Source organism: Pestalotiopsis fici (genome assembly GCF_000516985.1).
Source record: "Pestalotiopsis fici W106-1 unplaced genomic scaffold PFICI_Scf_3, whole genome shotgun sequence".
NCBI lineage: Eukaryota > Fungi > Ascomycota > Sordariomycetes > Amphisphaeriales > Sporocadaceae > Pestalotiopsis > Pestalotiopsis fici.
Window position 1 is genome coordinate 3,268,086 of NW_006917093.1, and position 24,234 is coordinate 3,292,319.

Consider the following 24,234-nt stretch of genomic DNA (forward strand, 5'->3'; position numbering starts at 1 on the left):
ACCAGTCCGTGTAGGTGGCTTCTTCAGTAAAGCGACTAATGGCAGTCCCGCAATCATTTAAGAATGGCGGTTGTCGAACTATAAGAGGTGCACAATACAGTACTGCCCGCGGGTCGTGCTTCCCGATGGATTACAAAATTGTTCAGCGATGCAATTATATCTGGCTCACCCAAGTAACAAGACAATAAATGGGGGAAAAAAAATTATAAGGTGGCCGATGCGACGAGGCATAAGATCAATCTGATGATGGAGGCAGCGTTGATTCCTGTACATTGGGCTGACAGCTTGAATCTGCGTGGCTTGGGTGGGTTGCAAGTGGGAAAATTATTCCATATTGTTTACATTTGTCGATCAAGCCAGCCACTCTATAAACAACGAGCCAACAAGACGAGGGCAGGTAAAAAGCGGATTAATAGTGCAAAACAGGCAGTATGAGCTACACTGGTTGAAGGTGGATCACAAATACGTACGTGCTCTTCCTTGCCGCAGACTCGCCTGGATCATTGGTATAAATAAACAATACGACTTATTACTGGAAGCATGTCATTTGCTCCTGGATATGTACGAAATCTGGGGGGTCGATGCGTGGGGTTGCATGACGACTAACGCTAAAAGCAGGAAGTCCAGATGTCATCCAAGAGTCAGATGACTTGATTTGCCTGACAAGATCTTCTGACAGTTCCGAGAAGACCGCCCGATGGCCATATAGGGCATGCCGAACCTTAGATAAGCACTGGCGCCGAAGGAACGGCTGAAAGAGTAATGCCATTCCTTGCTTCTCGCAATGTTGTACTTCTTCCAGCTTGTAGCATTGTGACAGGAGCCTGGAGACAAAATCACAATCATGTTGGGCGTTATACAGCTCGAGACTTCAGATCACTCGGAAAGCGCCAATGATTCGTGTGAAGCAACATTGACGATAGAGCTCCGTCGTTGCAATAGGGACACGGCCTTATCCCCGGTGAAGGAAGGCATCTGCATATGATTGCAAAATGTGGCGGTAGGGGTAGGAAATGAAGAAGCATCTCCAAATGCAAGAAAACAGCGGGGTAACTGGGTGCAATAGAGTGTTATCTAAAATACACAGTATCAGCGTTGCAATTGATGTCTGGGGGAGACAAACTAAAATACACAATCCCAGGCAGAAAAGAGCTCTTGGTGTCACAACAATAGTACAACAAACGTGCTACTACTACTACTTGCGACGGTATGACGTCCTTTAGTACATTGGAGCAGAACTACAACAGGCAAACAACATTGAATTGTTGCGGAAAATTTGCAAACAATGGCCAAGCAGTGGATTCCTGTCTTACTCGACTTCACGATGCGATGCATCGTCTCTGAGAAAAGGCTCCGGGTTGCCAATCAGAGACAATCGCTTTCCTTAGCGATTCCACGGGGTACAGGGGGCCAGGGAGTTTACATTGCATATGGGAGGTGCAGCGGCTGGGCATCGTGATTCGACAGCAGCAAGGTGTAGGTCGGGAATCTTTTTGCCCTCCAACACCGGAAAGCAAGATGTTGCATCTGAAAGAGGAAAAGAAATCGAGCCGGTGAGGAGTCTAGCAAGTAGGCGGTGTGACAGACTACATTTAGAGGGAAAGGATGCACACCACTAGGTGAGAGAGAGAGGAGGGAAAAAAAGGCCCTTATCTTTCCAGGTGCCCGCCTGCTGTGTGCTCAACTCGCGACAGAGGCGATCGAGCCTTTGTGTAGCCGGTAACTACATAACATGAATCATGAGGTGGGTCGTGGTGAAAGAATCGAAATGAGGCGGGATGGTTGGTACTATATAAACTCGGTCCATTTACCGAGGCAGAGGCGAGACGAAAGAGGCACTTTTTACACAAAACTCATGGTCGTCGATCGCACGATGATCGAGAAGTGAAACAGTCGGAATGGATTCTGTCCAGTGGTTCTTTTTACTAAGAAAAAAGTATACCAGATCAGGTCTGGTATAATTCATGTAGCCGACCACTAACATCCAGACTTGGCAATTAGTGCAAATGTGTCAAGATGCAATCTAAATAATCTTTCGTACGTGAGGCTGAGTGATGGGCTTTTCTCGCTTCGATCATGGATACCAGCTCGTGTGTCGGGTGTGACGAATAGTTTAGACGTCCACTGCTATCTCTCATAGATGTAAGTTCCAGGTGACTTTCTTCGTCTTACATGTACGAGGCCCCAATGTTTCTGGCGAGCCGTCCATGATAAACTAGTCATTTGCATCATCTGACCTTGTGGCATGCACCTCTCACCACCATAATTCACGATCAATGACCGAGTATTACAAGCGGGCACATCGCGGGCGGGTCGTTGCATGCTGGGTTGTTCTCAGCGCATGAAGCACGTCAAATTGAATCGCAACGGGTTGCCTCCATCGACCCACCAGAGCAGTACCAAATCCTTGTTTTTTGGTGAAGTCTTTAGCGGTCCGTGGCCCATCTAGGTCAGTGCTTTTAGCGTGCATCCACCCGAGATCGTCACCCTTATTCTTTCTCATTAGCGTCTCCTCCCCAAAAGCAGCTGTACCTAATTCAAGTCTCTAGCTTGCTTCCCGCACTTCGCGGTCCCGTCTGTCGCAACCCATTGAGCCGTGACGAGTCAAGCTGACGGTTCCTTGTTGCCAAACCTAATGCGCTTATAACCTTCGCACCTGTCCCTGGCGCCAGGGACCGAGTTCGCCATGTCGACTCAAGCGCGGGAGATGTTGTCGACGTTGCTGCGCTCCAGCAAGAAGCCAGCTCCAAAAGATAAGCGACGACGCGTCGACTCGTTCATGTTTCACTCCAACCCCAACACGCCTTCACCTGGCCCAGCCAGCCGACGCGAATATCTCGAGCCTCGACATGCCACGGCCGACTTTACAGAAGCTGAAGACGAGGAGGATGAAGAGTCGAACGAAGGGGACGAGAATGTCGGCGAACTGCCTCGCTTTCAGCGCCCCAGGTATGATGGCGGTGGTATACATGACGGCGAAGCACGAAGAAACTCGACTGCCACGCTCCCCTTGTTTTCTGCAAGCTATCTAGGTAAGTTGAGACATTCAGAGAGTTTGTGTTGGGCGTGTCTGTATCTAACAATGTTGTTTGCAGATTCCTTGCCAATCTATGGCCTTGTCCATTCCATTCGAATCGTTATCCAGACACGAACAGAAACGAGCCTGTCGTGGGAACAGCTCAAGTCCCCCCAAGTTTCGCAGTTTCTGATGAAGCCAATGCAGCAACAGATCAGAAATGCCCACCTGAACCGAGCAACATTGTATGCATTAATGGCAAATTGTCTAGGCTTCAAGACAGAAAGCGAACTCTATCCCGCCAATGCAGGAACAAGCAGCACCCGAGCCAAAGTGTGCGAGCTTCTCGCATTGAAACTGTTGAAGGAGTACAACACGAGAGAGCTGATCGACGCGCTTTCCTACGACTTTTACCCACTGCAAGGTGCGCCAGAGAGCGGCGTCCGGACTTCAGCCAGACAAGTTGCTGCCAGAACATCCACTCTGGAAGTCGCAATTCGTGCTTCAGCCAAACATTTCTTGTCGCATCCCCTTGTGGTGCAGCAGCTTGAAGCTATTTGGAATGGATCAATCAGCTTTTATTCTTCGGCTGATCAGTTGCATCGAAAACCGCCAACACCAAAGACTCCGGCTGAAAATGGAGTTAGGTCGCCAGCAGGCAGACTGCCCGCCGATGCGAGAACGCCTCTCCTCCGATTCCAGGCCCCCAGTTTGAAAGAGAACGAGGATCAAGGCCGTGGAGACCGGCTGCCGTTCTTTGAGGTGCCTATAAGACGCACTGTAGCCCTCTACAACCCACATAACGCATCCCCAATGAAGTTGTCTCGATTAAGAGTGCCGCGTTACCGTCAATTCTTCTCGACCTGCTCACTCTTCATACTCATCTGTCTGTTTCTAGCTGTTCTTGTGGAACGCTCCAACCGGATCACCTCACTAGAGTTGGTTTTCTGGTTCTGGAGCGCTGGCTTCATGCTGGACGAGGTGGTCGGCTTCAATGAGCAGGGGTTCTCTCTCTACATCATGAGCTTTTGGAATGTCTTTGACATTGGTATTTTACTGCTCCTGGTGATCTTCTACTGTATGAGGATCTACGGCGTGTTTCTTGTGGAGGCCAAGGGCTGGAATGATATGGCGTATGATGTATTGGCTGCAAATGCAATCTTGCTCTTGCCCCGCATCTTCAGTGTCCTTGATCATTACCAGTACTTTTCTCAGCTTTTGATTGCCTTTCGACTGATGGCTGTCGACTTGGCTGCTGTATTCATCTTGATCCTCATCAGCTGTTCTGGATTCTTTGTGTTTTTCACTTTATCGAGAAACAATAATGATGCTGGCGAGGTGGCATATAAGATTTTCCAGATTCTCATGGTAAGTTCTGCGCTCTGATAGTGTCTGTGCGGCGTAATTCAGCCTCTCGAGACAAAGTTGAAAATCATGGACATCTAGTAGTGCTAACAGAAATTTTCTCCTCAGGGATTTACGCCAGCTGCCTGGGATGTGTGAGTTCAGCCAACGCCAGATTCATAAGTATTTGACTAATGAAAATTTTTTTTAGCTGGCCAGAATACAATCCTCTCGGCAGAGTCCTTCTAGCCATATTCCTGATCATTTGTCACTTTGTCGTTGTGTACGTATTTCATGGTGCTGGTATTGGTAACTCCACTGACAATCATAAGCACGATTTTGATCACGGTCTTGACCAACTCTTTCACGGCAATCGCTTCCAATGCCCAGCAGGAACACCAGTTTCTATTTGCGATCAACACCATATCCATGGTCAAAAATGATGCTCTTTTCAGCTATGTCGCCCCAGGCAATATCATCGCATGGCTCTTGATGCCATTGAGATACGTCATGCCGATACGTGACTTTGTTCGAATGAACAGGACCGCGATCAAGCTGACTCACTGGCCTCTTCTGCTCGGAATCTTTTGCTACGAGAAATATTTCCTGACAGCCGATATATACGAACCAACAGACTTGGTCGAAAACCAAGGCCGTCATCGCTCCCGAATGATCTCCTTTGCCGACCCGGCTTCTAGAACAGCATTGTTCAGTCCCAATATTGGAGCCTTTGAAGGGTCCGTTGCTGGCCAGCAAAAAGATCAAGCTCTAGCTGAGGTATTCTGGCGCGTTCCGGATGCTAGCTCATTCCGACAGCAGCGGAGGCAAGAGAGGAGGAAATCACAGACTGCCATTAGGAATTGGATGGATCAGAACGATGATAATCAGGGCCCGCCTCTATCACATTGGCCGACCATGGACAGTCGACGCAGTGGTGGCAGTCGGTTTACTCGGAGATTCAGAACCGTATCTGATGTGAGATCGGCTGCAAGTGACCCTGCAGATCTCATCTCGAACAGTGGATTCCCATCGGGTGGACCGTTTGGTCGTTTTTCAGCATTCTCTCCCGGGCAACAGCCAGAAGAAGATAAGGACCAAACTGATGCGGATGGAGACGACGAGCTTGTGACAAACGATGACGATGAGGATGAGGTTGCGACGGAGGATCAGCGGGCTGTTCAGTCCCGACGAGACGAGGAAGAGGAGGATTACTTTACAACTCCAGTCGCGACTCGTTTCGGAGTCTTGGCTCCTGCTTCACTGACTTCAACTCGATCCTCTATCCCGGCGGCAACGGCTTCGCCTCGCACCCGTCGGCAGGGTCTGCATAGCCGCACCATGTCCACTAATACGATTCTATATGCGCCCCAGGAAGTTAGGAAGGCTTTGGCCAATGCCGGATCGAGTTCAGAGACAGAACAGGGGCCGGCACCTCATTCCCGCCCCTTAAGCAGTCGGCAAAACACAGTGGCAGCAACTCCAGCCTCGAGCGGGCCACGTTCGCCACGGCGCGCAGTCTATATACAACCGCCTACGAGACCTCTTCCAATCCCGTCTAGGACAACCTCTGAGCGCCCACCGCTGCTGAGTGCCCCAGCGAGCCGTCGCCGCCCTGCTGTCAACGACGAGATGGAACTCAACTCAGAACTCGGTCTGGACACCAGTAATGTGGAGTTTAGCGGTATACCGGCATCTTTCCAGACTCAAATGGCCTGGGCTACGGGCCAGCTGAAGGGGATGAACCGGAAGACCCAAGATCAAGAGCATTCGGACCGCCTGACTCGCCTCATGTTGGCCAAAATGAAAGCGCTGGAAGAAAGATTCGATAATGTCGTTGAAGTCATGCGCTCTGCAGTCCCCACCGCACACAACTCGGCAGATGATAAGAGCTCAAAAGGTGGCAGCAGCGCAACAGGAACCATTGCAGTCGAAGTTGCTAGCAGAGATCGAAGACGACCAGGCACGGCGTACAAACGGTTCAAGAGCGAGAGGCTCCTGCCCGTGAATGGAAGAGAGGAGCGACCTACTTCCAGCAGGAGAAGTACTAAACAGCGGATTGAGAAGGGCAAGGGTAAAGCAATCATCCAACCCGATGAGAGCAGTGACGACGCACAGGAAGTGAGACGAATTCGCAGAAGAGGAAGCTCCTTTTGATTTTGGGACGTCTAGAGGTATACTCTGGACATTTCTTCCGTCAGATTGCATATGAACGAAGGGCTACAGTAACCCCGGATGGGGAAGCCCGGGTCCCAGCGAGGCCTATGTTGTTCTCATCTCTGCATTCCCGTGCATTGCGATATACCACTGCTATTGGCACCGGCCGGCGTTATTGGATTGGGCATTTGCCGTTTTGCTTGCGCTTCGCGGAATGAAGCTACATTCACAGACGTACATGTGTATTAATAGAGGGACCGAACGACATGCAACCGTGCGTGTGATTGACAAATCCAGAGAATTGCTTTGACAAAAGCTGTCCCACTGAACACATGCATTGGGAACGAGCGAGAGACAAAATTGCGCTTCTAACGTGACTACTGAATTGTGCAACAAGTTCGTTTATTCCGTTGACCAGAACGCCGATCTAACCACCACCATGGATGGTAGCCTCGTGACCTCCAAGATTGAGTACATGCTGTTGCCTCATCGAAGTCTTTTGACTCTGGACATGTGCCGCCCTGCCTCGACCATCTTGGTCTTCTAATCTAGTAATTGCCTGGACATGCCACCAAATCTCACTTTGTATCAATCTCTTCTCCCGTCCAACAGAGGAAACCCTCAATGACGAGGGAAAGAAAAGCTGACAGATGTCTCCTCTATTTGAGAATGGCAAAAAGGGCCCCCAAACCCAAATGAAAGCAATGCAAAGGCGATTTACCCAGCCACTATAGATTTCATATCCAACCATGGTCCGCCGAGAGAAGGCATAAAGAAAGACTGCCGGCTGGGGAAAAAAAAGGACATTTCTTGCAGAGTTGCTCAGACACCACCGCCGCTCCGGTCAACACTAACATAATATCCGCCCTGCTCCCGCTTCTGTGCCAGCTCATTGCGGCGCACTACAACATGTGTTAGCAATGAGCCTTTTCAGGTGGATAAACGAGTTTCTCAAGTAAAGCTCTTTGAAGCAATTCATCGGAGTCTGCTCTCTCTCATGGCACCAGATCGGGGGAAATGTTTGCTCGTGGAGACAAACCAAGAAAAATGAGAGATGTAGTAGAGATTTGCTTACTGGAACTATTCTTGGCGTAAAAGACCATGCCGATGCCGCCGACGGCCGCGGTCAGGATAGCCAAGCCAGGACGACGACTTTGTTGGGGCGAATCAAGATATGTTAGCATTCTCTCTCTCTCTCTAGCTGTTTATGTAATCGCCATTCTGGCAAAGGATGAAGAGATTGTCGGCGTAGCGGAAACATTTCAAGCCCAACGGAGAGAAGAGTGAAACCTACGATGCCACCGGACGAAGAGGTCGGCTACCGCTTCCACCAACATTAGGTCTAACGGGATCCATGTTTTTGGCCTTTCGTTTGTTTGTTTAAAAAAAGAAAAAAAAAGAGGTATCTAGAGTGGTGTAGAATAATCGAAGTGTCAATGGCTTCTGGTTGAATGTGCTCTATCGGACAAATGGGCGGAGAAGGCCGACTCTAAACACCGTCTGCTTTTAATCTTATCTCTGATGAGGGAACTTTTGAAGAGGAATCAAGCACCAATTCCTCGTGATTGATCGAGCTAAAGAGCGGTGAAAGAAGAAAAGGGTCCCGGTCTCGATTTATATCCTCGGCTTTCACTGTATGGGCCTCTAGACTACTTGTAGCTTGGGTCTTTTTTGGCGAGGGCACGATGGATGATGTATGGATAAGGAGGAGAGGGAAAAGGGCTAATAAAGACAACACGCAAAGGTAAAAGTTATATATGCTAAATGTCTACGTGCTTTCCCCGCGAGATGGATGGATCAAGGTCCACCACCAAGATGTGTACCTTGCCCTGTGCCCCATGAGATCGATAGGCAATAGCTCATGCGCTTTATGTCATACAAGTGCACCATTTAGTCACTTGTTTTCAGGTCCCCATCGAGTTGTTTCTGTTGAGCTCCAACTCTGTTTTTTTGCCCCTTTGCCTGCATGGAGGTAAAATCTAATGTAATGTTTGGACTTTGCCCAACGCCCTACGCTACATGTAGCCACCCCAGTCCAGGGCCTAAGCCTGGTCGGGAAAAGCAACACGCGATCACAACGGGAAAGGCCCTGGCACTGAGCGAGCTGGGGTAAAGGAGAGTTTCACTAGCTTACAGCGGGGAAGGCAAAGAAAGCAGCAGACCCAGGGACCGAGAACAGCTGCTGAAGCACAACAGGCATTGCGAGCTCCGCTATTGGTCGACCTTGAAGGAAACCCTAAACATGGGGAAACAGCCGGGTATGGCGCGGCAGCACTGGCCGGAATATATCGGGCTGGGCCAGCTGATAGCTGCATATATCCTGTGCGTGATAGGAAAGTGTCGGCGAAGGGCGATTTGGCTTTATTCACCTCGACAACATGTTGAGCATCATTCGATATATCGTATGTGCAATATGACACCGAGCTAAAGAGCCACGTAAACGCAGCAAGTACTCCACAACTAATAGCAGATGAATGCTTTGCCAGTGTACTTCAAATGTATACATATCAAAATCCCCGTGAGGAAAGGCACCGCGATTCTACCGAGGCCTGCTTCTGGCCTTTGATACTCGTTCCCATTTGCAGTTCAAGTGTAAACACAACGTGGCACGACTATCAGTGTCTGTTTGAAATGTTTGAGCTCTATTCACCTATCAGTCGGCTGCTGAAACGTCAGCCAACAATCAGTCCGGGCCTAGAGCTGCCCGAGACTCCATGATCAAAGCAAGAGGTATCATCATAAATAGCAAACCCATTTCTTCACAGCCCTGATGACAATCCTTTGCCCGTCCCTCCGTTTCTTCAAACGCCGTATCCCTGCTGTTCTCGAGAAGCAGTCGCTTCAATGTTAATAGATAAATGTGACCCGATGCAATGTGTACCGTGATCTATCGTGATACATTCCAAGCTGATGATGTCGATAACTTTGCAGGCATCCTTGCCTCCGACTCAGGGTGGTGGGGCGTGCCGCGAGCATTAAAAGTCGTCAAAATCAGCGTCACCTTCGGCGTCGACTTCGGCCCCCGGGAGCGGGTTCTTTCTAGGGCGACCACGACCCCTTGGCTTCGAGCTCGAACGGGGTCGCTTCTTCTTGCCTCCGGGTGTGCCACTAGCTTTTCTCTTGCGGCCTCGTGTCTCGCCGTTGAACGAGTCTCCTTCTTCATCATCATCGGGTTCTGGTGTCCGTGGATCACCATCCCCATCCAGTTCATCGTCCTCATCTGCTACCTTGACTTCGTGGTCAACATTGAGAAGCTCCACGAAAGAACGGCATGTCTCCTTCATGCGCGCCTCAGATTCTAGGCCTGACATGATATATTCCATGTTCTCCCAGAATTTGTCACCAGTCACACCTTGCGCCTTGACAGGCGTCTTGTTGGGATCTTTTGTCCCAGCCTTGACCTTAGTCTCACGGGCTGACTTCAAGCTGTACAGCCGACGAAGATGAGTACGCGCTTCCCAAAGTGCGAGAAGTATCATCGCGCTAGCTGTAAGCTGACGCAGGCGATCCATGTCGACCGGAGGTTCCACTGGCAGAGTTGACGCAGTTTCGCCGTCCATTGTAGGTTGCACTCCCACGATGGCATCGACGCGTACTTGGAAGATGTCCGATTCAATGGCTTGCGCGAGACCCGTACCAATGTTCGTTACCATCTTCTCCATGCTCGTCACCAAGGCTTGCAGTTCATCTGTTGCTACAAACTCGAAGAAGGCAATGTTGTCGATGAGGAAGCGAGAGAATTCCACATGCTCTGGCATGCCCTGGCCAATTTCCATGGTTGATGGCTCAAACTCAATTTGACTGACCAGTTTATCAAAGAATCGCTTTCGATTCTTGCCTTTGCTGATCTTGAGCACATCGAGAAGAAGATGGAGCTTCGAAGTGAAGGGATCAGTCGTCGCGCCACGAGAGTCTTTGATCACATCGCGTTGATAGTGGAAAGCAGATTGAACGGCTTTGGCATACTCTCGTTCCACAACCGTTTCGTGTTTCTCGTGCAGGGAACGGTGTTCGTGATACGCCAATTCAGAGATCTGGTGGGTAGGACATGTCTCGAGTGTGATAAAGGTAGTACCGGTCTCCTTGGGATGGACCAAGCCTTGCCGATTGATACTAGCCAGGACCTCCAATGCCAAGAAAGCGTGCTCATCTTTTGAGGCCAGTGTGATACGAGTAATATCCTTGAGAAATCGAACTGTAGTAGCACTGGCAACGTCATCGAAGCTGGTAGATCCCATGACCTTCAAGTCCTTCTTCGAAGCCTCCTTGCCTTCCTTAGCAGCAGCAGAGGCCTGCTCGGAACGTCGTTCTTCGGTGAACAAGAACTCTTTGATGGAGCGGAGTATCATCGTCTCCAAAATTGCATCTTGCTCATCAAAGGCTTGCTGGAATACGGTGTAGACGTTGACAGCAACAAAATTCCGCGGGTTGGATTGACAAACTAGACCCATCGCATCAAGGGCTGACTTACGAACTTCTGCCGGCTGTGAGGGGCTGGCCAAGGGCGATAGAGTATCGACCATGAGTTTGGAGACCGGCCCACCAGACCACTTCTGGAATTGTGACTTGAATATCTGCTCGTGGCCATCGAGATTACAATGCTTTCCTACCATGCCGACGATGAGAGAGTATCGATCAAATTGTCGAATCTTTTGCTCATCTAGAGATCCCTTGATCGATATCATTCGGATTTTCTGGATTCCCACCAAGCTGGAACAAGCAAGACGGGCCAAATGTTCAGAAGTTCCCAAAAGACCACTGATGATCCACAAACAAGCAATGACATCATCCAGTAGGGCTCTTCTGACTTTGGAGACGACTGGCATCAAGTCCTTCCGAATGTCCGCAAGAAACTGCGAGTGAACTGTGGTGACCTGAGGCAAAACACGGCGGTAGATGACCACCACAGCTCTCGAACTGGCCAGATCATCACTTGTCCCGACATTCGAGATGCGAGGTTGCAACATTCGAATTTGTTCGAATGTGAACAGTTTCGGATCTGCTTTGGCAAAAATCATCAAGACCTGTAAAGCATCTTTACCGGAAGGTGTTGATGGATCATCCGAGTCCGGGTTGTGGATCAAGTCGAACAGATTTGCTACAAGCCTGACGCATACCTTATTGTTCGCGTCTGCAAGTCTGTATTGTGGTGACAGAATGGTCTCAAAGACCTTTTCAAGGGTTGTGGCCGAATTGTTCTGGGCAACCGTCTGAACGATCAGGGCAATGTGGTCCGTCAGAGCTTGCTTGTAGGCCGTTGAGTCGTCGGCCTTGTAGAATGGAGAAATCCAAATTTCTTCCACCATCTGTCGCGCGAGCTCACGAACGCCTTCATCTGGATCTTGACAACGAACTAGGAGACCATTCGAGATATCGCTTCGAACTTGTTTGCTCTGATTACCGAGATAAATATCTCTGGCGAGCTTCATGGCCCTCTTTCGGACACCAACGCCGGAATCCATGAATCGTTCAATGACTGTTGGGGTCATTCTCTCTTCAAGAGAAGGCCGCATGCTGATGCATTTTCCAACAAGACTGAGAGCAGAGTCACGCACTTGTGGTGAAGGATCATGTGAGCATTGCAGGATCATATCGATGACGGTGCTATCACCATCGAGAATTGAAGGATCAGTCTCTAGCACAGAATTGATACTTTTCAAGCTTCTGCTTCGCACCGTTGCGGCATCCGTGGTCATTGAATGCAGAAGAATATTTAGGATTCCCTTGAAGGAGTCGCAAAATGGCGAGCGCAGTAGAATGAGTGAGTGAGAGAGTCTGGCATGGTTGCTAACGACCGATCTGAAGCTGTACTCGTTAGATAGCCACATACGGTCGTTGACCATGTTGCGTAGTCGATATGCTGATCGGCCATACTCAGCGTCCCGATCATCGGGGTATTCATGCTGCTCCTCGTTGTAAGCATTGGACAGACCTACGGCCCAATCTGTTACTAGGTAAGAAATGGCACTTCTTAGATGTGGGTCCTCCTTGACGCGGTCCTCGAGGTATTCTAGGACAACTCGGTAAGGACCGAGCCAACTGGTCAACTTTTCAGGATAGAACTTGCGATCCAATACCATTGAAGCTAGGTCAGCAAGCCAACGGCCAAGCTCATCGGCATCACTGCCCTCAAAGGCACTGGCGACCTTCCGCACATGCGACCGTAATTTGGAAATGGCTGCAGCCATATTTCCAAGCAGCTCTAGGGCCATGTTCTTCGCCGGGGCCGACGTCTTTTCGCCCTTCATGAGCTCGAGCATCATGGACATTGAGGTACGAAGAAGCAGCTCGGCAGCAGGCCAGTCAGGCGAGTCGAGGCAGAGGTTGAAATCTTCAATGAAGTTGTCCAGTAGATTTCGGTATGGTGTATCACCAGTCTTGGTGGACTTCTCTGCACGTTTGACGAGAAAGTTGATCACAAAAGAACTGTTGAACCGAGCTGTGTCGAAGAGCGGATTCACGAGGCCACCGAGTTCCTGTACTGCTTCAGAATGTTGAATGGCAGCATGATCCTCGGTTTTAATAGTGTATGAAGGCCCAGGCTTTCCTCGACCATCTGGTAGATGCTTCTCTTCACCAGTTTGATCTTCCAAAGATTGAATGATTTGACCACTGGCCGATCCACGAACCTCGACCTTGCCGGCACTAGCCTGCACCAAACGCATGATCAATGCAGAGACCGGCTGGATGCTGCCGCCGTCGGCGAGCTTGAACTGTCGGGAGCTTTGCTTTGCCTTTGGAAGCTTTTCTAGAGAGGTCAAGATATCTGTCAAAATGCCTCGTCGTTGTGACGGGTTGACCAGGAAGATTTGAGATAGCATATCCATGGCGACCAGACGAAGCCCATCGAACTTCTGGACACCAACAACGGAGTCTCGCTCCGAGAGCGCATTGTCAACAAATATGATTTGGGAAGATGCGACCTCTAAGCCATTGACAACGTCCTCGGACAGGTCGATGCTGGAGATTAGATTGGTCATCAAAGCAAAGAGCTTTTGGCAAGCCATGAAAACGACGTTGATGGCTTTTCTCTGCGCAGACAGAAGTTTGAACAAGCCGTCCTGGCCCGAGCTGCGCATTTCTGCAATGGGTACAATGATACCTTCCAAGACCGATCTAAAGAGACTAAGCCCTCGCTTTATCAGGCCTTCAGAGTACAGCTGTTTTTCGGATCTCCCTCCAGTCATGATCGTAAGGGCCAGGCGTGCTGCTTTCAGGCCTGCCTCAATGTCGGGCAGCAATTGCAGCCACATATTCACATCCACTTCTGCCCATGACTGATCGACCTTGACCTCTAGGACCTCGGCACGCTTCAACGAGGGAGTACAAAGATTTTGAATGTTATGCAAATCTTCGAATGGGACCATGTTGAAGCATTGCAACTCAAGAGTTCTTGAAATCAATTTCATGACCTTGTTGTACGCTGAAACGGTCATGGTAGCGTCTTCGTCCGAAGTCAGCGTGATCCAGGTGTTGGATGTCCTTGAGTTGACAGCCACATTCTCAGCATGACGAATCTCTTGGAGACTTCTCTCCAGCTCCCGTAGATGAGTGTTTGCGCGCTCCCGGTTATTGAGACCGCCATCAATGAGATAATCAGCGTTGTCCAGCTCAGTGCGTTTGCGTTTCTTGGAGAGATCTGCAGGCGCAGCAGGCGAGTCATCCACAACCATGTAGTCGGCCTTGTTGAAACCTGCAGCTGGCAGTTCGATGGTGATGCCGCTAATATTTTGAGCCTGACTGCTGGGCGACTCTAATGCTTCAATTGCGGGCTTCTTTTCTGTTGGAATCTGAGGTACAGCTTCGGATGGACTTCTAGAAGCCGGTGGAAGAGATTTTTTATCAAGAGTGTCGAGGTCGGGCTTGATATCTTTCTGCTCTGTCTCGGCTGGTCTGACTGATACTGGTGCAGTCGGTGGAGCCAGCACAAGATCTGCTGGAGATATGGTTTGTGAGACTCTAGGAGTAGGTGCTAGAGCGATTTGATCACGGGGTTCTGGTTTGGGTGAGCTGTACATGGAGGCTGCAGCTTCATGGTCTCGGCGCGATGGAAGGTGGATCTCAATAGAGGCCCTATTCTTGGTCACGCTCTGGGCATTAAATGATGACGGGTTGTGCTTGACCACCTTGTGTGGCTCCGGCTTGCGAGCCTTAGGCGACTTCTTTACCGGCTTTGGCGACATGCTGGTGCCGTTTGCGCTGGGCATCTGTGACTTGATCGTATCAGTTGAAGGGTCTTTAAACCCGATGTTGGTGGTTTCGTAGATCATGCGAGCGAGGGGAGACAGGCCACGAGCAAGACTCGATTTCGATGTGTTGTTTGAAGAGTTTGAGACGGGCGCTGTTTTGAATTGACTGCGATCGAATAATTGTCAATAAATGATGCTAGAACAATCCCAACAGACATTATTGCAATGTGATTGTCTACCGAGCGCAGCACAAGTGCCAAACGGGGAACAATCGCAGAAAGGCAAAACTTACAACAATGTGATCTTCTCGGGCTTCAATAAATTTTGCACAAATTCTAAGCTTCCCTCGAGCCGTTTCGAGCTGCTAGAATTCTCTGCCTCCTTGTTCAGGGCATCGTAATCCTCGTGTTCGACAAGACCAAGGATAGAGGGCGCGATCTGACCTGACCCAATGGTGGGATTGTTGATGATATCTGTGGAATTGCAAAAGAAAGTGGTCAGAAATAAATTGGACGTAGAGAGGGAGAGAAATTCCATTATCGAGAAAGAGAACCCAATGGCAAGAGGCTAAAAAGATACATGAGGGCAAAAAGGGAAAATCTCTCTGGGTTGCGAGTTCTGGAGGGAAGGTGCGCGATAGGCAGTCGCACTTACCAGTTTCGAAGGGAAACACCGTGGTAAAGGGTGTGAATGGGAGCGCTTCGTCCAAAGTATACGGCCTCGGTATACTTTGTGCCTGTCCTCGGCCATGGCTTTCGACCTGTTGCGATTGTTGCAACGCACTTGGGTCGATGAACTGTTGCTGCTGCTGCTGCTGCTCATACTGCGGCGCGAAGCCATTTTGGACGAGAGTCCTTGGGTCTGCCATGCTTGCGCGTTGTGTGTGCCTATCCTCCTCACATACCCTCCTGCTATTCCATACGTTTATCCCACTGCAATCATCAATCGCATCGCCGTAGGCAGGATCCTTCTTCTCCCCCTGCTAATACCACGATGCTGTAAGGTTGTTTGCCATGCGCGTCGACCGGATATCGGGTTCGCAGAGGGCGCGTCTAGGAAGTTGGGAGTATCGCTGAGCACAGTAGACGGAGCTGCATAGTCTGGACTGAAATCACGGAGGAAATGGAAGAATCTCTTGATTCGTTGTCGCCAAAAATTGATGTCGCGGACTACGCGATTCACAAGATTCACACTGACGAGGTAACAGTAAGGCACAGTAGCCTTACGCTAACAGATGACATTAGACGGGTAACGGAGCTCAGATTGGCATCGCAATTCAACTCCCCCGGAAGTGACCCCCTGGCAGGCCTGAGACTGCCCCCGATCAGACCGCGAGGGATAAGGACTGATTAAGCTATGGTCAGTGCACCTTGGTCGCTGCCTTGGCTGTTTGTAATGTACAGAGTACGTACTGACTGCTGATAACGATAAGACATCCGTGGCTTCGGTACAAACTAACGCGGGTGGGTTCAAGCTCGAAATTTTGGAGTCGCAATTACTGGTCCAAAACTTTTTGGATCTTCTGCCATTTTGCTAAATACTTGACTTGGACGAAGGACAAGCTGCCAAAATAACTTTCCTACCGGTAACATCGCTTCTGCCGACTCTCTCCAATCCCGTTCAGCAGACTTTGCTATTCCAACATACCAAAATGACCACCATTGGTTCCCTGGTTTTTTGTACCGACTGCGGTAATCTCTTACCTGCATCCAAAGGCAATGCAAAGAATATCCTGAAATGCGAGTGTTGCGGCGCCGAAAATCAAGGTACGCTCCACTATGGCCTCGCATTGTGTAAAGCAGACTTGAGAGATTATGCATGAGGCTAACGTTTGTCAAACTTCATAGACATGGCCTCCAAGACAATTGTCACCACGAGCAAGCCTACCGACTTTCCCTCCCTGCTCCGCCAGAAACTCTCCACTACGCAGACGGTTGAGAGACACAAGGTCCAGACTGAGGCCTTGATCCAAGAGACATGTGAAAAGTGTGGTCGCAAGGAGGTCCGGTTCACCAGCGTTCAGCTGCGAAGTGCCGATGAAGGTGCTACCAACTTTTATACATGCGAATGTGGTCACAAGTACGTTCCACCAGGCCGCCCAATAACGTATGACTTGCTAAACAGTCTTCTTGCAGATGGAGCCACAACAACTGAGCAACTATGCGCATTAAGAGCGACGCTTTTACTACTTCTCGTATGCGACGGAATAACAAGATACCCAAATCCCAAAACCATCACCGCGTTCTATTCTCTTTTTTTTGGTACCTGATATCAATACAAACGCTCAAACGCCTGAAAACTCATCACCCAAGAGGACCGTCCCAATTTATGCCGCCGCGGTGGCTTCAGCTGACTCTGGAATCAGAGCATACTCTGCTTGACCACTCTGCTCGTAATCGACCATGTCTAGTGCAACAATGACAGATTCGCGCACAACCTTTTCCTTGTCGTGGAGGAAACGCTTGAGGATCTCCTCAACACCCTCTTCCTCGCCCAGGCTACCCAGAGCCTCGGCAGCCTCGTGTCGAACCATGCTGGCTTCTTCAGTGTTGGAGAGCGCCTCGGTCAGTGCTGGAATCGAGGCAGGGTGGGAGAGCTGTCCGAAAACGAAGGCGATTTCATGGCGGAAGAGTGCAGACGAGTCGGCGAGACCCTTGGCAAGAGCAAGGACGGCAGGGACTGCAGTAGGCAAATCCGGAGGCGAAGCGAGGTCGCGGAGAGCAAACATGGCCCTGTATCGGAGGAAGAGAGGAGCGGATGTGTCCATGAGGGTCTTTCCAAGATCGTCGACTGTTTGCGACGTCTCAGGCATGGGAGGGGCAGGATCTATCGATGCAAAGTCGCTGTATCCGGTTAGCCATGAGCACTCATAAAGGTAGCATAATGGGATCTGAGCCCGACTCGTGCGAGAGGGATCAATGGCAGATTTTGAGAAATGGACAAACCTCTGGTGCAACTTCTCCTTCTTTCTCTCCTCGGAGTTCTCCCACTCGATACGGTCGATTGCGAGCTCGCAGGTTTCGGTAATGACTACGTCTTCATCCTTGGAGTCTCTGAACTGCTTCAACAGGGCCAGACTGTTCAGGTCGCCTAGCGCTCCAAGAGCCTCAGCGGCCTCGTGGCGGCACATGGTATCCTCGTGCAAATCGGACAGGACGGCGCGCAGGGGCTTGGCAGCCTCCATGTTGCCGGACTGGCCCAAGCAATAGGCGAGTTCATGCTTGAGTAGGGCCGAGGGAGAGGCGAAACCGGCGGCGATGGCATCAATGGCCTCCTGGGACTCGGCTGGGGTCTCAGCGTGCCTGGCGAGATGCTTGAGCGAGAAGAGGGCGCGGAAACGCAGAGGAAGTGGGGTGGCCTCGGAGCACAGGGACTCGCGCAGGCTGGCGATGGTGGTAGCCGGGGCGTCGGCGGTCATATTTGTGGTTGTGTCGGACGACGGAACGTAGAGTGCGGAGAAGGAGTGGCCGTATCTTAAAAATGGATGCTATAGAATTTCCATACACAATGTTGGAACTCTAATCTGACAGGAGTTGTATCCAACAAGCGCAGTATAATTATTTTGCAAGTGTGGTACAGTACGGCGACGAATGCAGCCAGCAGCGCCAGAGCGAGACCAGCTTCGTGGTGCCTGAGAGTCCCGCAGGGTGGCATAAAAACCCAGTCCCCCACTGTGGGACCGACAACTTTTTTTTCTCTTTCCAGGCCTGATGGAGGGGCAGTTCCCAAGAACTGCACCTTATCTTATCGCCGCGCTCCGAAGCCGCAAGGAATGGTTTTTGCGTTAACATCATAAACTGCTTTAATGAAATTGGATGTCATAGCGAGCGTTTACAGCCTCATGGTCGGTTAGTGTAGTTGGTTATCACATCGGATTCTGATTCTTCATCGTGACTTCCGGTAACCGGGGTTCGAATCCCCGACTGACCTGTTTTTTGTATCTCGTTTTTGTCATCTAACTCCATCACGAATTCGTGTGTTCTTCTTTTGGGGTTTTTGGTCAAGGAACTGGGATTTTGTTGTTTCTTTCTCTTTTTTCATTTTCACCTTCCTTCTTCTTAGTAAATTCTGGCACTGAGAAAAAGATGGATTTCATGTGCTCGAGGGGAATGAATTCGAGTAATGTACGATATAATATGTATTGTGTTATATTCGTGTACCTGAGGAAATGATTTTGGGGTTCCCATTAAGCCTCGTTCTTGTTATGTCAATCAACATATTAGTTTTGAGTTCCATCGCTTTGTGAGTCTTGTCTAGAAGGAGCGCCAAGAGTGCTTCGACTGTGCCGGTAGATTATACATCAAGCTAGGCAGTAAACTGCTGTGCTTGACTATCCGCTCTCCAATCTCCCCTCGATTGTCATTCACTCAAAATTGGACAAGTAACCCTGTATCTATATTTGGTGCAAGGAGAAATAGAAATTAGAAGCTTGAATAAATTGACCTTTAGTTAATGCAAGATTTGCATGATTCTAGATCCAACACTGACTGAATGGTGGTGAAACACATGAGTTGCTCTCGTGTGCTGGCCTAGAAATTGGACCCCACAAAACACAAGCGATTTGTTCTGCTGGATGCGTCATGAACTTTCGATCATCGACTTACACCTTGTCTTATACCAGCCAACAACAAACACACAATCCAAATCTGCAGCGTCCTATCGTATCTCCTAGGACAAAACGAGCAATATCATTTGAATGCAATCAACACTCTCTAGATTTCTGAGCTACACTACCAAAATGGCTCTCCACGCAGCAAAAGAGGATTCCAAACTCATCTGTAAGTGCCGCAACGCCCGCCCGCCCCTCCTTGGACCGTACCACTTACGTGTTTTCACCAATGTCAGTTGCACCTGCTGGGCAAGAAGCACACGGACAGGCAGACCAATTCGTCAAGGGACACCTCACCCGTGCAGACCTGGACCCTTCGTCGCCCGTCCGCCAGTTTCACAGCTGGTTCGGGGCAGCGCAGCAGGCCGGGTCGGGCGTCGCCCACCCAGAGACGTGCACGCTGTCGACGGCGTCGCTGCCGTCGGGCCGTGTGAGCGCCCGCATGGTGTACCTCAAGGAGCTCGACGACAAGGGCTTTGTGGTGTACAGCAACTTTGGCACGAGCCGCAAGGCCGCCGACCTGGCCACGAACCCCTGGGCCAGCCTGACGTTTTGGTGGGAGAGCCTGGAGCGCCAGGTCCGGGTCGAGGGCAGAGCGAGTAGGCTCAGTGCCGAGGAGAGCCAAAATTATTATGACACCAGAGTGCGGGGGAGCCGCATCGGTGCCTGGGCCAGTCGGCAGAGTCAGGTGCTAAAGCCGGCAGCTGCAGAAGGAGACGACGGACGGAAGGAGCTCGAGGGCTGGGTCGCGGAGACGGAAGAGAAGTTTCGTGATCAGGAGAAGATCCCGGTCCCCGAGTTCTGGGGTGGTTTGAGGATCGTGCCCGAATCGATAGAATTTTGGCAGGGCCGAGAGAGTCGCTTGCACGACAGATTTGTGTATGAAAGAAAGGAAGATGGCAAGGATGAGTGGTCTCTTGAAAGGTTGAGTCCATAGCTAACACAAGATATCTTAATCGTCTAGGTATTTGGTGCCTTGCTGGCCAAATTTGCCAGCTACAATCTCTCGTAACTCCTACTTTGAATCTCACAAGTGAATGATGTGATCAGGGCATATTGGCTCCGTAAATATGGAATATGCCGATTGTTTCCCGCTTACAGGGCCATTTCATACATTCCACCAAGGCGGCTGGAACATTAGGCGTCTGCTAGACAGACATTATTGAGGATAATCACAAGTAGCAAGAGAAAATCATGCGTGTGAATTGTTCAAGGGGATGTCTTGATCCGTGGTCATTGAGATGATTAGGTCCGTCGTCTTCAAATAATGCGAAGACGCAAGGGAATGTGAAATGCAAACGCTCTTGCCTTGGCGGGCTCGTTTGTGCCATTGTATCAATCTGGAAATTCAAGCTCCAGATATCAATAATCACCACTCCAATCTGAAACCTGAAACTCAACTGGAAAGAACTCAAAGCTGCCAGATACAAACGAAGCCTGGGCAAATACAGAATTTTCCAAGATATAAAGCTGTCCACAATCAAACGCCTTACTCCTCCTCCTCCTCCTCTTCTTCTTCCGAACTCCAACAACAACTTTGGCCGTTGAGTATTTCAATTCCACTCAATTCATCCTCTTCCACAGATCAAAGACCAATTCACAACACGTACACCAAGCAACCGACAATCCTTTCTTCAAGATGCAGACCAACTCTCGTCTTCTGGCTCTTGCCACTCTCTCTGTCGCCATCCAGGTACGTGGCGCTGTTGGATACTGCCCTTCTATACTAATTGTCTCTTGTAGACTTGTTCTGCCGCTGCCCTTGCTGGAGCCAACCAGGTCACTTCGGGAGGACGCGTTCGCATCCGTGATCAGGTTAGTGATTTTCTTTTTCTTGTTGGGTTGCATGAATGTGCTGTCAACCACCAGTAGAGCTAACAGATTACAACATGACAGCCCTTCGTCACCTGCTCGTTCGCTCAGCTGACCGACGTCTCCTTGGTCAACAACATTGTCTCCGACCTCAAGGCCCATGCCGGTGATGACCTGTCCACCGATCCCCAGCAGTGCATTCACCTCGGCTGTGACAATGGCGCCGTCGTCTGGTGGTGCAACACCGACAGCAAGACTCTCTCCTTCAAGAGCGGTGATCTGGCCGACCAGGTCTCCCTAGTCGTCGATCACTGCGAGACTCCTGAGCAGTCGGACACGAGCAAGTTTCTGGTCAGTGGAAGCTCCAAGTCCACCACTGATGACCACTACATCATTTCTGTCAGCGCTGGAACCTGCTCCCACCTCAAGGATGAGCAGTAGTCTCGACTGCCAATGGATTGTCTTTGTCCATGGCCGGAGTATTTTCGTTCCTGGCGTAGAAATGTATCGCAGCCTGGTATGATTTGACAAGAGGGGAGACGCAAAAGTAAAGATAGGTACCCTAGTAGACAGACGTGTCAATCAATGCAAGAGTCTCCAAGGAGGAGATAACTGACGCTGCATATATTGTGCTCGACATTTCTTTTGCTCGCTGAATGTGTCTCTCAATGGATGATTTTGAAAAGAAAAGCTGGTCTGACTAGTCCCTATAGACAAGACGAGTGCCATGTTTCCAATCTTGTGGATTTTGGCGGGCATGAGTACATGCATGTGGTTGGCAACTCCAGAAGGAAGGAGCAAATCAAATCGTCACATTTTCACCCTCTCCACCACCTCAAGACTTCAAAGTAACCACACACCTGCTTACCTGGTTACCACTAGGTATGCAAAAACACACGCAAGACCATGCAGTTCTCCTCGGCCAGTCAATCAACCATGAGGTTTCTCTGCGCCGTCCACTAATCCTTGCTGTCATATTTTCCGATTACTCATATCTGTTCTCCTCTCGACGCTTGGGACCACAGATCGTCCGTCCGTCACCTAACCCATTTCCAGCTCTGTGACGTGACGTCCAGGGCGTGACATCAATCACCCAACTTTTGACTCTGGGGACAGGGTTCCTGTTGTGTATCTGCACGGGAGAGCGCTTCGGACCCTTGAGACCCTGCATATCGTTAGGAGCCAAATACTTGCCAATCGGTGTACAGCATAGCGCACGGCTGGTTCTCCGATATGCACGCGACCCGGACACTGTGACTCTGAGACTACCAGTAACCGGGTCCGCCGTCTCACCATTGGACCAACTCCGGCCTGGCAAAAGACGGCATGACTAGCGGCGTGGCGGGAGAAAGAAAAATAAATAAAACAAGAGGAAGAGATCTCGAGATCGACAACCACGGGCCTGCGATACGTAACCTCCGTACTTCCCACCACCAGCTGCCAGAAGACAAGACTATCGCCTCCATGGAATGTCAGAGGCGCCGGAGCGTTCCGAATGCAAAATGCAGCTGAACCACACCGTGCACGCTAGAAATTATTACATTCCTACACTATCTACCCTGTCAACCTACCGCCCATTGAAAAGCACGGATAGGATCGCCGATGGGGATCGTGGCTGACCCTTGGCGGCCTATTGGCGCATTGTTATATATGCATGGCTCAAGGTACAAGGTTCGTCGTCACCCTTGACCCGGGCATCCCGCTGCTGCAGTATTGATTCGTGAGATGCTTCATACCGGCTCCGGGGCCCTTCGTTGGGTTATAATGCAACTGAACTGAGCGGTGAACGTCGTTGTCGTCGGCCATCGTCGTCTCTTGGGGAACGCCGCCTGCTGCAAGGACACTTATCCATACTACATGGTTCAATTCTGATGCTAGTAGCCGCGACACACATGCAAAGAGGCTCTCTTGACCCCTGCTTGATCAATCAGCCTCACATGCTCAGTCTGTATACTTTGAGAAATGGTATACAAAACCACCGAATCATCATCCAGAACCACAAGAGACCAAAGATTGACCCTGCTGGGTGACCCTCTTCGGATTTCCCGCCTTCCGAAGCCAGCGGCTGGGGTGGAAGTGCAAACATGCATACGGACACATTCAAATATTACTTTCTGGCTTTCGTACAGCTGCTCGGAGCTCGCGTGTCAACACTAGTGTCGGCCACAGAATGCCGTACTCTCGCCTATCGCAACATGATTTGCTCTGTCGCGGCAGGCTGGCTTGGGTCCCAAAGCGAGCCTGTCATGGATCGCAAGCCGTACCGGGGTCATTCCAGGTTTTCCAGGGTCTCGTCCGCTAATCGATCATCTACCCGTTAGCTGCCGCTGCAAGAGAACGCAAATTCAACGACGTGCGTGCCAAGAAATACCTCTCGCTCACAACCAGTATGCGGAGGCATCGTCTTCTGCACACAGCAGACACCTTGTATGCAGCCACATTTTCCCTATCCATCTCGACTGGCCGCTCCGCCGTGCTCGCTGATTTTCCGTCTGACACACGGCGTACATTTTATTCAATGCGGGAATACAATCATACCGACGTCACTGCTCCTCTCAATTCTTCTCTCTATTTCCGTGTGCTACCAGCGTCAACGCTGGCAGCAAATCTTCCAGCAGATTCTGTGCAGCAACGGATATGCTTGAAAGCCCGTCTTCTTTGGACTCGCCTATTCGACACTTGCCAGAGCTGCTGCATTCCAGAAGAGCGAGCGGTCAAATGACCGGTGTAGTCCTTTTTTCTTTCTAAGCAGTACCTCACTTATTGATGCTAAGTAAAGAAGAGATTCCCTCCCTCTTGTGAATCTTACTCCGTGTTTGGTTATACCTCGGTTCTTGGCGGCGATCGTGGCTCGTACCCTGCATCAACTAGTGACGCTATAGTCCCTTCAGGGAATTGGCCACACAGCTGCAGTTTGTGAGACAATGTTCTCTCGAGACATAACCCTAACTCTGTAGAAAGGGGCCCGTTGCAACCCGTGCTCGATACTGAGGTAGGTATCGTAACCCCTTATAATCAATGATCCACCTTGAACAACCATAGGCTGAGCAGACCCTTCCCAAGCGACAAGATGCAATCTCGATCATAAATCGGCAAAGTGGTGCCACACA

General features: G+C 50.3%; 6 protein-coding genes across 6 annotated transcripts; 4 read left to right on the top strand and 2 right to left on the bottom strand.

Annotated features, from left to right (window-relative positions):
- Positions 1 to 2,707: 2,707 nt before the first annotated feature.
- On the top strand, positions 2,708 to 6,514 carry PFICI_05145 (uncharacterized protein; the record flags this gene model as incomplete). The annotated part of the gene is made up of 5 exons (XM_007833726.1): positions 2,708 to 3,032; positions 3,096 to 4,384; positions 4,490 to 4,515; positions 4,572 to 4,643; positions 4,693 to 6,514. 5 exons carry the CDS (start codon positions 2,708 to 2,710, stop codon positions 6,512 to 6,514), a joined length of 3,534 nt encoding a protein of 1,177 aa, XP_007831917.1.
- Positions 6,515 to 9,489: 2,975 nt separating this feature from the next.
- Positions 9,490 to 15,571, bottom strand: PFICI_05146 (uncharacterized protein; the record flags this gene model as incomplete). The annotated part of the gene is made up of 3 exons (XM_007833727.1): positions 9,490 to 14,869; positions 14,996 to 15,176; positions 15,358 to 15,571. The coding sequence occupies 3 exons, from the start codon at positions 15,569 to 15,571 to the stop codon at positions 9,490 to 9,492; spliced, it is 5,775 nt and encodes a 1,924-aa protein (XP_007831918.1).
- A 981-nt stretch (positions 15,572 to 16,552) lies between these two features.
- PFICI_05147 (uncharacterized protein) lies at positions 16,553 to 16,857 on the top strand (the record flags this gene model as incomplete). Its single annotated transcript, XM_007833728.1, has 2 exons — positions 16,553 to 16,782; positions 16,839 to 16,857. The coding sequence occupies 2 exons, from the start codon at positions 16,553 to 16,555 to the stop codon at positions 16,855 to 16,857; spliced, it is 249 nt and encodes an 82-aa protein (XP_007831919.1).
- A 172-nt stretch (positions 16,858 to 17,029) lies between these two features.
- PFICI_05148 (Deoxyhypusine hydroxylase) lies at positions 17,030 to 18,121 on the bottom strand (the record flags this gene model as incomplete). Its single annotated transcript, XM_007833729.1, has 2 exons — positions 17,030 to 17,546; positions 17,649 to 18,121. The coding sequence occupies 2 exons, from the start codon at positions 18,119 to 18,121 to the stop codon at positions 17,030 to 17,032; spliced, it is 990 nt and encodes a 329-aa protein (XP_007831920.1).
- A 1,420-nt stretch (positions 18,122 to 19,541) lies between these two features.
- On the top strand, positions 19,542 to 20,249 carry PFICI_05149 (uncharacterized protein; the record flags this gene model as incomplete). The annotated part of the gene is made up of 1 exon (XM_007833730.1): positions 19,542 to 20,249. The coding sequence occupies one exon, from the start codon at positions 19,542 to 19,544 to the stop codon at positions 20,247 to 20,249; it is 708 nt and encodes a 235-aa protein (XP_007831921.1).
- Positions 20,250 to 20,951: 702 nt separating this feature from the next.
- On the top strand, positions 20,952 to 21,565 carry PFICI_05150 (uncharacterized protein; the record flags this gene model as incomplete). The annotated part of the gene is made up of 3 exons (XM_007833731.1): positions 20,952 to 21,005; positions 21,056 to 21,127; positions 21,209 to 21,565. 3 exons carry the CDS (start codon positions 20,952 to 20,954, stop codon positions 21,563 to 21,565), a joined length of 483 nt encoding a protein of 160 aa, XP_007831922.1.
- Between the last annotated feature and the right edge of the window lie 2,669 nt (positions 21,566 to 24,234).